At 55.3% G+C, this 15,229-nt stretch overlaps 1 protein-coding gene across 1 annotated transcript in view; it reads left to right on the top strand.

The window, feature by feature from the left end:
* CD82 (CD82 molecule) overlaps nt 1-15,229 on the top strand; it is a 52,606-nt gene that overhangs the window by 17,463 nt on the left and 19,914 nt on the right. Inside the window, exons 2-3 of the mRNA XM_047775931.1 lie at nt 9,799-9,881; nt 15,139-15,211. Coding sequence (XP_047631887.1) covers nt 9,819-9,881; nt 15,139-15,211 — 136 coding nt within the window. The 5' untranslated portion in view covers nt 9,799-9,818. The remainder of the gene's footprint in view (nt 1-9,798; nt 9,882-15,138; nt 15,212-15,229) is intronic.

Genomic DNA, 15,229 nt, shown 5'->3' with positions numbered 1-15,229 from the left:
GCTCAGCCTCAACTTGAGTCATTGGCTGCATTAGGCAAGATGGAGTGGCTGGAAGGTTCAAAGTGTTTGCTCTCCCCTATGTTGCACTCTCCATCAGAGTGGCCCCTTCTTCATGCTGAAGGCTGTCTGGTCTCATTGGTTGGGTTTCAGAGAAAAGCAAGGAAGGGCCACATCTGTTGGCCTCATCAGCCATGCAGAAGGAACACCCTGGTCAGGATTGGTGGGGCTGATCTTTTCCTTCCTGCCAGGAAGCCAAGAGGCAGGCCTTGGAGCTGGGGAAGGATGGGGGGCAGGGTCAGGCAGGCAGATAGGGTTGCAAGAGGGTGACAGGGGTGGCCCTGCATCTACTTCATGCACTTAGGCAGCAGGTGTGGGGAAAGGAGCTCTGAAGTTCAATTAGGGCTTAGCCACTACTTGTGTGGCCTTAGGCAAGTCACTGAACCTGAGACTCCATTTCTGCCTCTGTTAAATAGATGCAGGGGGTGATAATATCTCAGGGGCTTGTTACAGAGATTAAAGAAGAGATAGTGGGAATGGCATGGTGCAAGCAGAAAAGCGCTGTCACTTTACAGCCACAGTCTTGCCGGCGGTGGCTGCTGGCCTGCATTTCTCTGGTCCCCTTGGTCATCTTCCCTCCAATTCCAGGGGTCAGTCCCAGCTTCAGACTGTTAAGGTTCTCAGGAGAACGGGAGCCTGTCACACCAGCTCGCAGAATCATGTGACAGGAGCTGTCCTTCATTGCTCCTTGGCTTCCGCATCTGTCAGACAACCAGGAGGCCTTGGGCTCTAAAATCCTGGGATTCCTGGGAAAGTGTGATCTGGGCGTGCTTCTCTCACCCCATGATGGGTGGTGGTGGGGTTTGTCACTTGTGTTGTGGGCAGCTGGCATTGCCCCCAGAGCTCCTCACACACCTCCTCTCAGACCTCTGCCAGCCCTTTGAGGCAGGCGATCCCGCTAGTGCCTCTCATGTTAGAGATGCCATCTAGCTCAGAGAGGCTCAGTAACCCCCTGCTCAAGGTCACACAGTAGGGAGCAGCTCTGGGATTCAAACCAAAGTCTTGAAGGAAACGTGAGATCCTAATCACGCTTTATGGCCTCCTGATTTGCCCGTTGCCCAGGGTAACAGCTTTTTATTCTTATTTTTCTGTTTTAATAACAAGGGGAAAAGGTAAGACCCGAGATTGAAAAACAAGATAGGCAGGAGGTCAACAAGCCAGCCACCCTCTCCCCAACACCGGACTCAGCACGGGTTCCAGGAAACATATCACCTGTCACACATGAAAACAAACACAGCCTCTTTTCACGGGCAGTCAGGACAAAGTCCAGCAAACTGCAGAGCTGGGTGGCCAAGAACCAGCTTTGCAGGTGGACGGTCTGCTGACAGGCAGGCTTCCAGAGCAGAAGAGCCAGGCCAGGCTTTCTCACTCCACTTTCTGTCCAAGCAGCCTGACTGAGCTCCCACGGGATCAGTTGTCTGACTCACCAAACTGGCTGGACATCCAGCTCTCGGGCAGGCCCCTGTGGCACAGCCCAGAGGCTCAGAGACAGAGGCCTCGCCTGCCTGCCCTGTGGAGGGCAGAGGCCTCCTTTCTCAGGTGGCCCCGCCCCGCCCTACTTGGCCCCGCCCCCTTACCTGAGAGCAGCAGTTGTCACTCTCTTGCACCAAGGCCTCTATGCCAGGCACATGTCTGGGAGCTGAACCAAGCCGCCCCAGAGGGTTTTGGACTGTTGGACAGGAAATTAACAACTTCCAGATAGTAATCATCACCATGGTAACTGGTGGCTTTTATTTGACACTTACAAGGTGCCAGGCCCTTTTCAGATACGAACTCATGGAAGCCTCCCCATAACTGCTTATTAAGTCCATTTTACAGGTGGGAAAGCTGAGGCCCAGTCACTTCACAGTGATTGCCCAAGGCTGCCCAGCTGGTGAGAAGTGGCAGATTTGCATCTTCTGGCGGGGAGAGTGGGAGGAGTGGGCCAGGATGCCAGCATGAATGGAAGCCTACTAGGCTTGGTTACAGTTCACCTTCCCACTGGCGTGGGGTGGGTGGGTTTAGTCTCCACATTCACTGATAAGGAGGCAGCTCTGCAGCATTTCTCCAGTCATGTGGCTGATGCGCGGCAGATCCAGGGGTGGGAACCAAAGTCTCCTGTGTGACTCCGAGTCCAGTTCTCCTTAAATCTCTCTGCAGAAGTCCTGGGGAGCTGGGGCAGGGCAGCAGATGGAAGGAGAAGCACTCTGGACCGGGAATATCCAGCCCTTCTCAGGACTCAGCCCCCATCTCGCCATGTGACCCCTGGGCTGCTCAGTCTGGCCCCTCTGAGAGATGCAGTGATCTCCAAAGGCCCCTCCTGCACAGGGGATGCGGCTCTGGGGTAAAGGACCCCAGAATGTGCCTCTGGGAATAGAGGATGAAGCAGAGGTACAGGGAGCTTCGTGTGAGATTCTGGACCTGCTGCACCAGGGACCCCACCTGCCTGCATCCCACTGAAAGCAGAGGGACTGAGTCAGAGAATCCCCCTGGAAAGCTTAAAAAATAAATAATAGGAGTTCCCTTCATGGCTCAGCAGAAACGAATCTGACTAGCATTCATGAGGACGCAGGTTCAATCCCTGGCCTTGCTCAGTGGGTTAAGGATCTGGCATTGCTGTGAGCTATGGTGTAGGTCACAGACATGGCTCGGATCTGGCGTGGCTGTGGCTCTGGCGTAGACCAGCAGCAACTACAGCTCCAATTTGACTCCTAGCCTGGGAACCTCCATATGCTGCAGGGGCGGCCCTAAAAAGCAAGCAAGCAAGCAAACAAACAAAAACCCCTGATACCCAGGCTGCATCCTAGACCAATGAAACCAGGATCTCAGGGGCTTGGCAGTGGGGGAAATGGGGGGCTGATGAAGCAAGCACTAGCAAGTTTTCAAGTTCTTAGAGTAATTCTAATTACCACCAAGATTGGGGGCCACTGCTCTAAAGCAACTGGGAGATGAGCAAAGTGAGGTCCTGATTTTCCAGGGTTGGTGATGCCCTGAAACTGGATGAAAGCTTGTGCCTGCTCGTGTGGGTGCATCTTTCTAGGAAGAGAGTTTACAGCTTATATCAGGCTTTTCTGACCCCAAAGAGTTAAAGTCCAATCTCGGAGAGAAGCAACCCCCTCCCCAATAAGCCAATGATGTCTTTTTTTTTATTTAAATTTTTTTCTTTTATTTTTTTCCTCCCTGCCCCATTGATGTCATTCTTAAGGACCAGAAACCTCTAGTTGCAGGATTAAAGTCGGTTTGTCTTATCTCCCCTAAGAAACCTCTCCTGACCTCCCCAGACCCGCCCCCCTTTCCTTCTTCCTGCAAATACACATGGAGTGCTTACTGGGTGCTAGGCACTGTCCTGGGCTCTGGGGAACAGGGCGAATGAGACAGATGCAGCCCCTCCCCTGATGGGAACCAATTCTGGCGGGGGGGCTCCGGACACACTGTTGAAATGATAAGATGACCACAGTGAGCAGGGTTGTGTGCCAGGCACAAGTATCGAAGCTCTTGCTCGCTAGAATCACCAGGGGAACCCCCCTGCCATGAGTCCGATGACTTGGTTGGGACGAGAAGGGGGGCGTGCTGTGCATTGGCATATTTTAATTCCATTTGCAGCTGGAATTGAGGCCTGCCGGGTGGATCAGGTGTTCAGGGAGGGTCTCTGGGAGGAATCAGTCAGCCTGCCTAGGGGAGGGGGAGAAGACAGCAGCGGGGGGGGGCTTTGGCGGGGTGGGGGTAGGGGCCGGTGATCCTCTTGGCAGAGGAACCACACGGGCAAAGGCGGTGCTCAGGTGTGGTACAGGAAAGAGTGGCCTTACGAGTGAATATGTGATGGGGAGGATGGAGAAGCTGAGGACCCAGAAGGGGCAGGGCAAACAAGGCAGGGCCCCACCAGCCACATAAGAGGCTAGATTTTCATGGCGAACACGTGAACACGTCGTCTACGTCACCACTGGAGAGTTATGGGGAGCTGAGGGCAAGTGACAAGATCTAGTTTGCATTGTTCAAAGAGCCTCCAGAGCGAGGCCCTTAGGTGTTGGGTCTGAGCCAGCTGTTGGGTGGAAGGGCCATCTCCTCACCAACTTCAACTGCTGCAGCTCTTAGAGTCCAGAAGCCCCGGGCCCCAAGGGACCCTCGAGAACCTTTGGCTTGGCGTTTCCTAACATGTCTTCCAGGAGATGTTGGGCTGTGGAGTGAAAAATGGTTTGAGTCAGAGGTGTTTGCTGCTGGGGGTCTTGGAGACACTGACAGCTAGTGACTTTATCTGCAGTGACTCCCAGGGAGAAATGACACTTCACAGACTTGGTGACAGCAAGCCTCTTGTTCTTAACAGTGAGTCTTCTAGGACTTGTGTTCTGAAGAACTACTCTGGAAAATGCTGCCCTGGTGCCAGCCTGTCCTTTGACAATTGAGGAGGCAGGCCTGGGGACAGGGGACAGCCATCTGTGCTAGGTCTCACACAGCATGAAGAGCAGGCACTGACCCTGAACCTCTGGACTCTGGGCCTAGAGGGGCTGCACCATCACACCACCCGGTTTTCCCAAGGCTCTTCGGGGCCATCCAGGTTCCGGGGTCAGCCTAGAAGGCTCCTCCCCCATCCTCAGGCAAGAGGTAAACCAAGCCTCCTACTCTAAGGTGGGAGTCCCTGGGGGCCCATCACAGAGAAGGGGTTCTCTTGAGGACCCCAGCCCCACCCCAGTCCTACCTCCTGTGCTGGGGGCTCCCGGGGAGGCACAGAAGCCTTGACTGTGGGTCCTGGCATGCAGAACTGGCTCAGCGAGCTCACCCTACACATCCCCCACCCCAGCCTTTGGATGAGGACAGAAGAGGCCTGAAGATAGAGTCTCAGCTGACTTAGAGACCGTGGATCTCAGACTCCCTTTCGAGTGGCTGAGCACTTGACAGCCCTGGGGTTCTGTGTGGAAGTTCCTTCTCCTTTTATTCACCTCTCCATCCACCCATCTGGCCACCCACTCATCCCTCCCTCCCTCCATCCCTCCTTCTCTCCATCTGTCCCTCCATCTATCCGTCCATCCATCTAGCCCTCCATCCACCTGTCCATTCCTTCATCTGTTTATCTATCTACCCATCTATCCCTTCATCTACTCATCCCGCCCTCCTTCCATTCATCTATCCCTCTATCCATCCACCCATCCATATCTCCATCCACCCCTCCCTCCATCACTCATCTACCCCTTCTTCTACTCATTCCTCCCTCCCTACCTCCATCCATTGATCTAGCATTTTATTTAGCAAATTTGCCCGGAGCCTATTTGATCTCATAAGATGTCACAGTCCACAGGGGAGGTGGACAAGTAATTAGAAAATTACTGTACAGCCTCATGAGTTATAATGTAACCTCTATTATTTATTGAAAGTCTACCTTATGCCAGGCATTTTACCAACATTATCTAATATAGTCTCTGGGGAGATCTGCCAAATAGGTGTTTTTTTCTGTTTTGTTTTGTTTTGTTTTGAAGTGAGAATTGCAATGATTTTTAATTTTAATTTTTTTTTATTGATTTCTATTTATTTATTTACATTGCTTTTGAGGGCTGCACCCATGGCATACGGAGGTTCCCAGGCTAGGGGGTCTAATCAGAGCTACAGCTGCCAGCCTACACCATAACCACAGCAACGCAGGATCCAAGCTGCGTCTTCGACCTACACACAGCTCATGGCAATGCCAGATCCTTAACCCACTGATCAAGTCCAGGGATTGAACCCACAACCTCATGGTTCCTAATCAGATTCATTTCTGCTGCGCCACGATGGAAACTCCTGCCAAATAGGTTTTATTTTCCGCTTTTCACAGCTGAGTAAGGTGAAGTTCAGAGAGGTGAAGTCACTTGCCCAAGGGCACACAGCTAAGAGGTGACAGGACAGCATCCAAGCCCAGGCAGCCTGATGCCAGAGCCTGTCGTGGGACTACTCCAGTATGCAGTGCTCTTGGAAGGAAGCAGAGAAGGAGGGCTCCTAACCAGCCTGTGTGTTGATGGGGAGGGGGTGACAGTGGTGGTGGTGACAAGGCTGGCTGGAGTAGGTTTCCTGGAGGAGGTGGGTGTCTGAGATGAGTAGTGAAGAATGAACAGGAGTTAATAAAATATTAGTCGTATAATAATTTCAGTGTATAAACTGCTTTGGCATAAAATTATATATTTGGTCCATTTAAACTGGAGTTGCTTAGAAACGATCAGTTTACCTGCGATAAAACATAAAGTGTGCACCTCCTTCCTACTGCTCACAGAGCTGTCAGTGACTGTTCTAGAATTTTCCAAATGAGATGTGCTGCCCTAGTTTTGTAGTAGCTGTCGAGCAGGAAAGCATGGGCAGACCTTCCCGGGTTTACACAAAGTGTATACAAGAAAGCACAACCCCGGGAGACATCCTCTTTGTTTAATTTCCTCTGCAAACGAAACCCTCACCCCTCACTTCTGCAAGTGCTGATAAAGATGCGTAGCCGGCTCCAGCTCACCGAGGCCAGGCCGTGCCGGGCACTGACCTCACTCTCCTTATAACAGGGGGTTCAGCTGGGAGGAGGCCCCGTGAGTCCCTTGCCTGTGGCCATGCGCCGACAGAGCTAGGATTCGAATGCTTGTCTGGGGATCCTCCATCTCCTCCTTCCTGACTCTTCCTGCCACCCAGCTCTCTCTCCTCCAAGGTTCCAGGTCTGGCAAACTTCTTCCAAAAAAGACCAGGCGGTAAATGTTTTAGCCTTTGTGGGCCACTGATCTCTGTCACAACCGCCGTCCTCTGCCAGTGATGGCAGCTGTGGACAATACGTAAACCAGTGAGCAAGCCCGTGTGCCAGGACAATTTATTTGAATGGCCTGTGTGACAAAATACTCTTTTTATTTTTCCCAACTATTTCAAAATATAAAATCTCTTCTTAGCTTGCAAGCCGTACACAATAGAGGCAGTGGGTTGAGTATGATCCCTAAGTGGCCAGTCCCTGCCCTACACCAACCCTTGGTCCTCTCTGTGGGTGAGGAGACCTAGGTTAAGCCCCCCTCACCCCCCGGGTAGGCGGCAGAGCTGGAGTGTAACCCCAGGCCTTCTGAGTCCAACTCGGGTCTGCTCGGGGCTGGGTGGTGAGTGTGGGCTCCCTGAAGTGGATGCCATCCCCGAGTGGGGCGACCCGGACGCGTCCCCAGCCTGAGCTGACTCCCCGTCCTTCATGGGACGGCCCATCTTCTGCCCCCTTGTGGAGAGCGTGCTGATCTCCGGCTCCCCGTTTCTCTGAAACGGAAATGTGAGCACTTGCAGGCCACAAACACTTCACGTCCTGGATCTAGGCCATTAGGCCCAGGAGTCTCCCATCCCGGGCGGTGATTCTCAGCCCCGGCTCCTCCCTCAGGGGCTTCCCTGATTGGCCAACCCGCCTGCCAGTCAGGGGGCTGCCTGGCTCCTGCACCCACCCGACTGCCTCTAGGAGAGGAAGGAGAAGGTGGCTTAAGGGGCCAGGCGGCCTGGGTTCTGTCCTTGCTGGTCCATGAACCGATGACCTTGGTCGAGGTCCTTCACCCCTCTGGGCTTTAGGTTGCTCAGAGGATGCCGAAGGGCATTCTTTGCCCAACGCCTAGTACAGTGACAAGTGAGTGGCCAGAGACCACCGCGGTCTGGAGTCTCGGAGAATACCAGCCCAGCAGCCTCTGCCTACTCTTTGCCGGCAAACCAGAGCTCCTTCAAGCAGTGACCTGAGTAGGCACCACCTACTTGGACAAGGGAATCCCAGCCATCTCCAGAGACCCCTCCGTGGAAGGCAGCCCTTCCAGGGGAAAGAGCTGGAGCGCTGGAACTGCCACTGCCTAAAGAGCTGTGTGACTCGGGCAAATCACCTGACCTCTCTGAGCCTGCCCTGCCCTGCTCAGGGCACTGGAAGCCCTCCTCACCGTCTGCGCAGGTCCTGAGGCTTAAAGGGATGACAGATGCCAGTGGCTGCCCCGAGTAGGTGCTGTTCACCAGGAGGCCAGGTGTTGACTCCTGTCTAAGAACTGTTCCTTTTCCAGGAGTTCGCTTCATGGTGCAGTGGTTAACAAATCCAACTAGGAACCATGAGGTTGCGGGTTCGGTCCCTGCCCTTGCTCAGTGGGTTAACGATCCGGCGTTGCCGTGAGCTGTGGTGTAGGTTGCAGACGCGGCTTGGATCCCGCGTTGCTGTGGCTCTGGCGTAGGCCGGTGGCTCCACCTAGCCTGGGAATCTCCATATGCCGCCGGAGCGGCCCAAGAAATAGCAAAAGACAAAAAAAATAAAAAAAATAAAAAAAAAATAAAGAACTCTTCCCTTTCTGAACACCCTCCATCCTGCAAGGCTGCCCTGGAGACAGCTGGAGCAGAGGATGTGGGTGCCGGAAGGTGTAGAAACTGCCTTCCCGGACTCTCCAGAGCTGTGCAACAGCGCAGGCCAGCATCACTCGCCAAAGGACGATTTCCACACTTCTCCAGTTTCACAAGAAGTGCGGCGGTACCAGTCGCGCTGCCGGCTGCACAGAGCCAGCCAGTGGTGGGGTTCTTCTGGGGGAAATGATAACTTATCTGTGGGCTGCCGGGGCCGCCCCTCTGACACTTACTGGGAGAAAACTCAACAGGTCCGTGGTAGGGACGAAACACAAGCCTCCTTTCGGTGAGAGAATCTTTCCTCTCTTGCTGTTTTGTTCTGCGCAGTTTACGAAGCGCCTGTGGTTGTCAGGCGCTGCGCGGGAGGGGAGAAGAAACAATAGCTTTCCTTCATGTGGACCGTCCCCAGCAGGCCTTACTAGGGCCAGGCCTCGGGCTCAGATCTCTCAGTCTCCTGACACGGGAAGAGCCCTTGTTTGCTCCTGCTCTGGGGCTGGGGGAGGCCCCAGGTGGAGTGGCCGAGGCTGGACTTCCCTGGCTCTGAGCCCCGCATTTCTCAGACCCTGATCTTGGACCCTGATAGCCTGGAAGAGTGTTCAGTGTCATCTCCCCACGGACCACTTGGATTCCCCATAAATCTTTATTCAGACTTTGCTTCCATGCCTCGTGTGATGGGGTGCTCACTACCACGCAGGCAGTCTTTTCCTTCTTTGGATGCTTTTGCTTCAGGCTGTGCCCAAATTGCCCCCTTATCTCCCCTACCCCGGTCACTGGAGGTGTAGAAATTGGAAGCTGAGGTCCCACTTGGCAAAGGTGATAGGACAAGGGTGGGGGGACCTTCGTCTGGACGGGGAGAATCCCAAGGCTTAGGATGGCCTTTTGCCCTTGTAGGAGGAAAAAGGGGTGAGGCTCACATCCAGGGTCTTCTATTCTTCTGCTCTGTGGTCTGCTTCCCCCCACCCCGCCCCTGCAGCATCACCCCGCCTCCACAGGACAGTGGGAACTGGGCCTGGTACCCACTCCCCCACCCCCACCTCACCAAGCCCAGCTCTGCCCGTGCAGCTGTCTCAGGCCAGCTGTCTTGGCCCCAGCTGCCTGCACTGTCTCACTCAGGGCCTGAGGGCTGGCTGCTGTCATTCCTGGCTTGTCTGGCCTCAGGGAACCTGGGGGTCTCCTGCATAATTTCCCCCCAGGTGGAGTGCCTGATCCAGACCCTAACTGCTAACCCACTCGCACCCCACTGTGTGGCTTTGGGTCAGTCATCTAATCTCTGCAGATCTCAGCGTCCGCTCAAACAGGCCCTGACATTAGCACCTGCTTCGTGAGGTGGTTGGGAGGGTGAGCTGGGCTGCCTGGGCTCCAGCTGTTCCCTCTCTGCCCCCAGCCCGGCCAGGCCCTGCCCTGCACTGATGCACCTGTCTTCTCTTCTCTCTCCAGGGAGCTCCAGGACCAGCAGGATGGGGGCCGCCTGTATCAAAGTCACCAAATACTTCCTCTTCCTCTTCAACTTGCTCTTCTTTGTAAGTATGACCCGGGTCACCCACTGCCTCCAAGTAGACTCTCTTTCTCCAGGTCATCCCAGCCCGAGACCCTCCAGCCTGGGGATGCCTGGGGATGGCTGTGTGTGGCTGGCAGGGGGTGGTACAGAGGCCAAACTGTTTGACACACAGGCAGATGGGGAGCTTCCCAGCATTCCTAGCTGTCTTGGTGCCCTGGATCCCTCGCCCAGCCTTCCCCTCTCCTGGAGCACCCCCCAGGGTTCCGCTCCCTCATCAGTGGGGAGTTGCTGAGGGAACTTCTGGAATCTGTCTCCTCCTGTCCCGAAGCCCCATCCTGCCCCATCTCCTCTGAGGGACTTGCCTGTTAAGCGCTGGGTCTCAGCTGCCCCACACGGTCGTGGGGGTCCTGCCCTCCCAGAGGGTGGGCATGTGGGCTCTGGACCAGAGTGAAGACACAATTACTGTCCCCCAGGCCCACCCTGGCAGCCTCATCAGGTCACGAGCCACGGGGCCGCCCCGAAGGAAGCTCTGTTCACATCTGGAGCTGCTTTTCCCGGGGCCTCAAGTTTCCTCTCTGGTCTGGCACAGACAGCCTCCTCTTGCCTTGGAGTTGCCAGGATGGTGGAGAGGGAGAGTGTGTGTGTGAGAGAGAGAGACAGGGAGGAGAGTGGCCTGGAGAGACCTTCAAAGTGGTGCTGGGGACAGTGGCCTCTCATGGTGCTGGTTCACCCTATACTATTCAAAAAGATGAGATTTTGTAGTAGGATATTTATTACGATTCAATTTTATTTTAAAAAATATGCCCATACATGGGTCTTTTTGAGAGACGACGTACCTCCGAATGTTACTGTTAGGATTCTTAGGTATTTGGGTTTCGTTCTTTTTGCTCCTCTGCAGTTTCCCAATTTTTCTCCAACGGACATGCATTCCTTGTGGAAAAAAAATCTTACATTACAAGTTATGTAGGATTAAAAGAAAGTTTGGAAAATAAAGAATCATTCTCAGTTTCCCCTCATCACTTTAACCCAACACATAGATACTTACAAGTGTGTTCCTGGCATACATACCCAAGGACACACACACACACAACAAAGACACACACGCATGCTTGTGGACAGCCCTGGTGCTGCCTGCCCTGCTGCTGGTCCACCCTGGCTCCAGCCCCAGCTCCCTCCCTCCTCGAGGACAGTGCTGAGGCCCCACTGCCGCTCTGGTCCCCCACTGACAACCATGGGTCTGGGTACCTGGGCTTCCCAGCTTAGTGGTCAGATCCTTCCTGGCTGGGCCAGGCTTCTGGAAAGCAACTGCCTACACAGGAGAGCCAAGCCTTCTCTGGCAGGCACTTGGCTCCCAGGCTGAGGCCCAGCTTTAAGGGCCAGTCGGCTAGGACAGGCTGAGGGGTGTGGGAGCCTTGTGGTTCTAGCCCTGGGTCTGCGCTGCAGCCTGGGAGGTGGTGGGGCTTGGGGTTGGGGGTACAGACGGCCCCTCTCCCCCCATGCAGTGACTTTGTGGAGGAAGGGAGAGGGCTGGATGGTTCGGGCCAAGCTTGTCCCTTCGGCTCCCAGGCCTCCCTGTGGAGCCAGAGCCTGGCCGGGCTGGTCTCGCTTGGCCTCATCTCGGCTGCTCCAGGGCGCTGGCAGGAGGCAGAGGTTCACTTTTTCTGTGCTGGGGACCAGGCTGGGGTGTAGCGGGGGAGGGGGAGCTTTTATTACAGGAGGGTGAGAGGAAAAGGAGAGAATGAGAGATGGGGTGTGTGTGTGTATGTGTGTGTGTGTGTGTGTGTGTTTTCATTCACTCATCGCTCATCACTCATTCACCAGATGTGTATCTGACAGCCGTACGTATTCAGACCCCATCGTGGGCACCTGCTAGACATTCGCCACTTCTGCACCCTTTGGGCTTATGTTCTAGGGTGTGTGGGGGGTGATCAAATCCTTATTCAGCTGGACAATGAAACTGCCATTGTGAGAGGTGCTGGGAAGGAAGGTACAGCCCTAGGAGAGCAGATGATAAGGCTCTCGGCCTTGTCAGGGGGTCAGCAAGGGCTCCACGGAGTTCCGCGTGCGGCTGGGGAGAGGGGGTCTGGGCGGCAGGAGCGGAAGTCCAGCGCAGGGGAGTGGGCCAGGGGGAGCCACTCTAGGGCTCCCCGCATAGGCCTTCCAGGAAGGATTTGGGTCTTTGTTTCATGCACAGCGGGAAGCAGTTACGTGACTGAATTTGTGGTTTGGCACCATCCGCTCTGGCTGCCGTGTGTGTGTGTGTGTGTGTGTGTGTGTGTGTGTGTGTGTGTGTGTGTTCAAGCATGCACGTGGTACATGTATGCAGCACTCCCTCCTGACCCCAAACTCCCTAGAAGGTTGCCCCATCAGCTCTTCTCAGAGATGGAGAAATCCTGAGGCTGCGGTGCCGTGGCTGCTCTGGGGCAGGATGCCGGCTGCGGGGCCCCTGGCTCCTGGCTGAGCCCCACCCGACCTTCCGGTGGGTCTGGAGAGGGGTGTTGGGTATGGGGGTGCGCCCTGTGGCCCTCCATTCCTGGTCCACAGGGAAAGGGGGTATCATGGTGCCCCCCCATTCTGGCTGGCCCCCTGACCTGGGCTTGTCCCTGGCTGTCCCGTGACCTGGCAGCCGATCCAGCCACACCTGGCCGTCAGGCTACCGTCACCAGACCTGCAGAGAAGTGAACCCACAGGCCCAGGGACTTCCCTCCCAGGCTTCCTGGAGGCCGGCTGAGGAGTTGGGCCAGCAGTCTGGGATTTTACTCTGTTTGGGATTAATTTGTCCAGAGGGAATTTTCTGCCCTGCCTCCCATTCTCTATTCGGGAGGGTGGTTCTCCCCGCTGCCCTGCTCTGTGAGTGCGGGGAGCAGACAGGCGCTCTGCCACAGGGCTCTGAGGTAGCAGGGCAGACTGTGTGCCAGCTGTGCTGTGAGGTGGGAGGCATGGGTGGGCAGGGGCCCAGGAGTCTAGGAACCAAACTGCCAGGTCCTGTAAAGCCCGCCTTTCTCCCAATAAGCTGTGCCGCCTGAGGTGCCCCCACTCGCGGGTGGACCCTTCCTCCTCCTCCCCGGGGTCTCAGTGGCTTTCCTGTCCCTAGGAACTGGCATTCTAGATGAAGGCCCAGGATGGACCCCAAGTACCCCTGCAGTTGATGCGCCAACATCTGTCCTGATGAATAGTCACACCTGACTTTGACCTGATGGGTGAATTGGGTGCCCTTGGGCAAGGTCAGGGACCTCAGTTTCCCATCTGTGAAATGAGGACAGTAACAAGGCCCATCTGATAAGGAGAGAGGAAGGGACACGTGAGCTGCTGGGGACACAGGTGGGGCGGTCATTGTGCCTTCACCTTCCTGGCCATCAGCTGCTATTGTCTTCAAGGGGCCTGGGCCAGGGTACGGCGAGTTCAGGATCAGAAACAGCCCTGAGGCATTCCCATCGTGGATTCAGCGGAAACAACTCTGACTAGTATCCATGAGGACACAGGTTCAATCCCTGGCCTCGATCAGTGGGTTAAGGATCTGGCGTTGCTGTGGCTGTGGTGTAGGCAGCTGTAACTCCGATGTGACCCCTAGCCTGGGAACTTCCATATGACTCAGGTGTGGCCCTAAAATAATGAAAAGAAAAGAATAGAAAAGAAAAGAAAATAGCCCCAAATTGTATCATACTGGGCCCTGCTCCTTTCCCAAAAGAAAAATTAGTCATACTAGCTTGTCTTTTTTTTTTTCTTTCTGATATTGTGTTCATTATGGATTTTTTCCCATTAATTTTAATTTCTAAAAAAAGATCACGATAAACTCTTATTTATCTTAGTTACTGAGTTTTTCGGTGTCCTCTTAGTTTATACACCTGAGGCAAGCCCCGCATTCACCTTACCCGGCGTCTCAGCTCTTATCTCGAACAACTGTGGAGCAAGGTTGATGAAGACCCTGTTCCCGCTGTGGCTCAGCGGGTTAAGAACCTGACGTAGGAGTTGCCGTCGTGGCTCAGCAGAAGTGAATCTGACTAGTATTCATGAGGCTGCAAGTTCGATCCTTGGCCTCACTTAGTGGGTTACAGATCTGGCGTTGCCGTGAACTGTGGTGTAGGTCGCAGACGCAGCTTGGATCTAGTGTTGCTGTGGCTGTGGTGTAGGCAGGCAGCCGCAGCTCCAATTTGACCCCTAGCCTGGGAACTTCTATATGGCATGGGTGCAGAAGTAAAAAAGAAAAAAGAAAAAGACCCTGGGGGTGGGGGCTGGGGCTCACCCCAGGCTGAGGGCTTTATTGGTACTTCTGGCCTTGCGCCTGAGGGTACGGATGATGGCTGAGGCAAGAGGGACCCCAGGGCAGGTAGTAAAGGTGGGTGGGGACGTGCTGGGACCCTGAAGGTAGGTTGTCCCCCAGGTGGGCCCAGGCCAGGCCCCAGGGAAAGGCCAATCTTGTGGGTTGACACAGGCCTTCCCAGGCCCTTCCCCAGCCTCAGCTGGCTGGATGGATGCTGGGTCTTGGCTCGGGTTCCACCTGGGGAGGTGGGCTCAGGTTTCAGGCCTGCCCTGCTGGAGGGGAGAGAAGCAGGAACTCCCTGGGCCTGGGCGTACACCAGCCATCCCCCATCCATCGACTTTTCTAACTGCATTGACACAGTTTGGTTCACGAACTCACTCATGAGTGAGTCCTCAGCCCCCGGTACCATCAGCGCCCAGGTACGCAGGGCTGCATGCAACCCAGCCCTGCCCTCAGGAAGCTCACGGTCTAGCCAGAGAGACATGTGGGAAAGTTAAATCTAGTGGGCAAGGCTGTCGAAGGGTCCCCCAGCAACTGTCACATAGCAGGGTCCCCTCGGGCTGCCTGGGGGTCAGGAAGTCTCTTGTGGAAGGGGGCCTTGGAGCCAAGATCTGAAGGACAGACTGGGGGCTGATGATCAAGTCCACGGAGGGTTTCTCCACCCTGAACCTGGCTTGGGAAGCTCCCAGCCCCCAAGTTGGGGAAGGGCCAGAAGTTAGATAGGAGGGGACCCTGGCAGGAGGCTGAACCCCTAAAGCCGCTAGGCTCAGTTTGAGCGCACGTGGACATAAGGTAGGGGAGACAACAGGCAGGAGGGACTCGCACTTGTGACCCTGCTGTCTGCGGGCTGCGGTTGGCTGGACTTGGGGCCTGAGGTCATCCAGACATCCCTGGTCTGGGCAGAGATGGAAGTGGCTCCCCCTATGTCCCCCGGCCCTGGGTTCAGAGGCATCTGGGCAGGGCCCTCTCACCCCATCTGCTCTCTGGCCCCCCATTAACAGCCCCCTTCTCTTTCCAGGTCCTGGGCGCGGTGATTCTGGGCTTCGGGGTGTGGATCCTGGCCGACAGGAGCAGCTTCATCTCTGTCCTGCGTAAGGACCCCTCTGTCC

The sequence above is a fragment of the Phacochoerus africanus genome, chromosome 4, assembly GCF_016906955.1.
Source record: "Phacochoerus africanus isolate WHEZ1 chromosome 4, ROS_Pafr_v1, whole genome shotgun sequence".
In the NCBI taxonomy this organism is placed as follows: Eukaryota; Metazoa; Chordata; class Mammalia; order Artiodactyla; family Suidae; genus Phacochoerus; species Phacochoerus africanus.
This window is presented reverse-complemented; position numbering and strand designations above follow the sequence as displayed.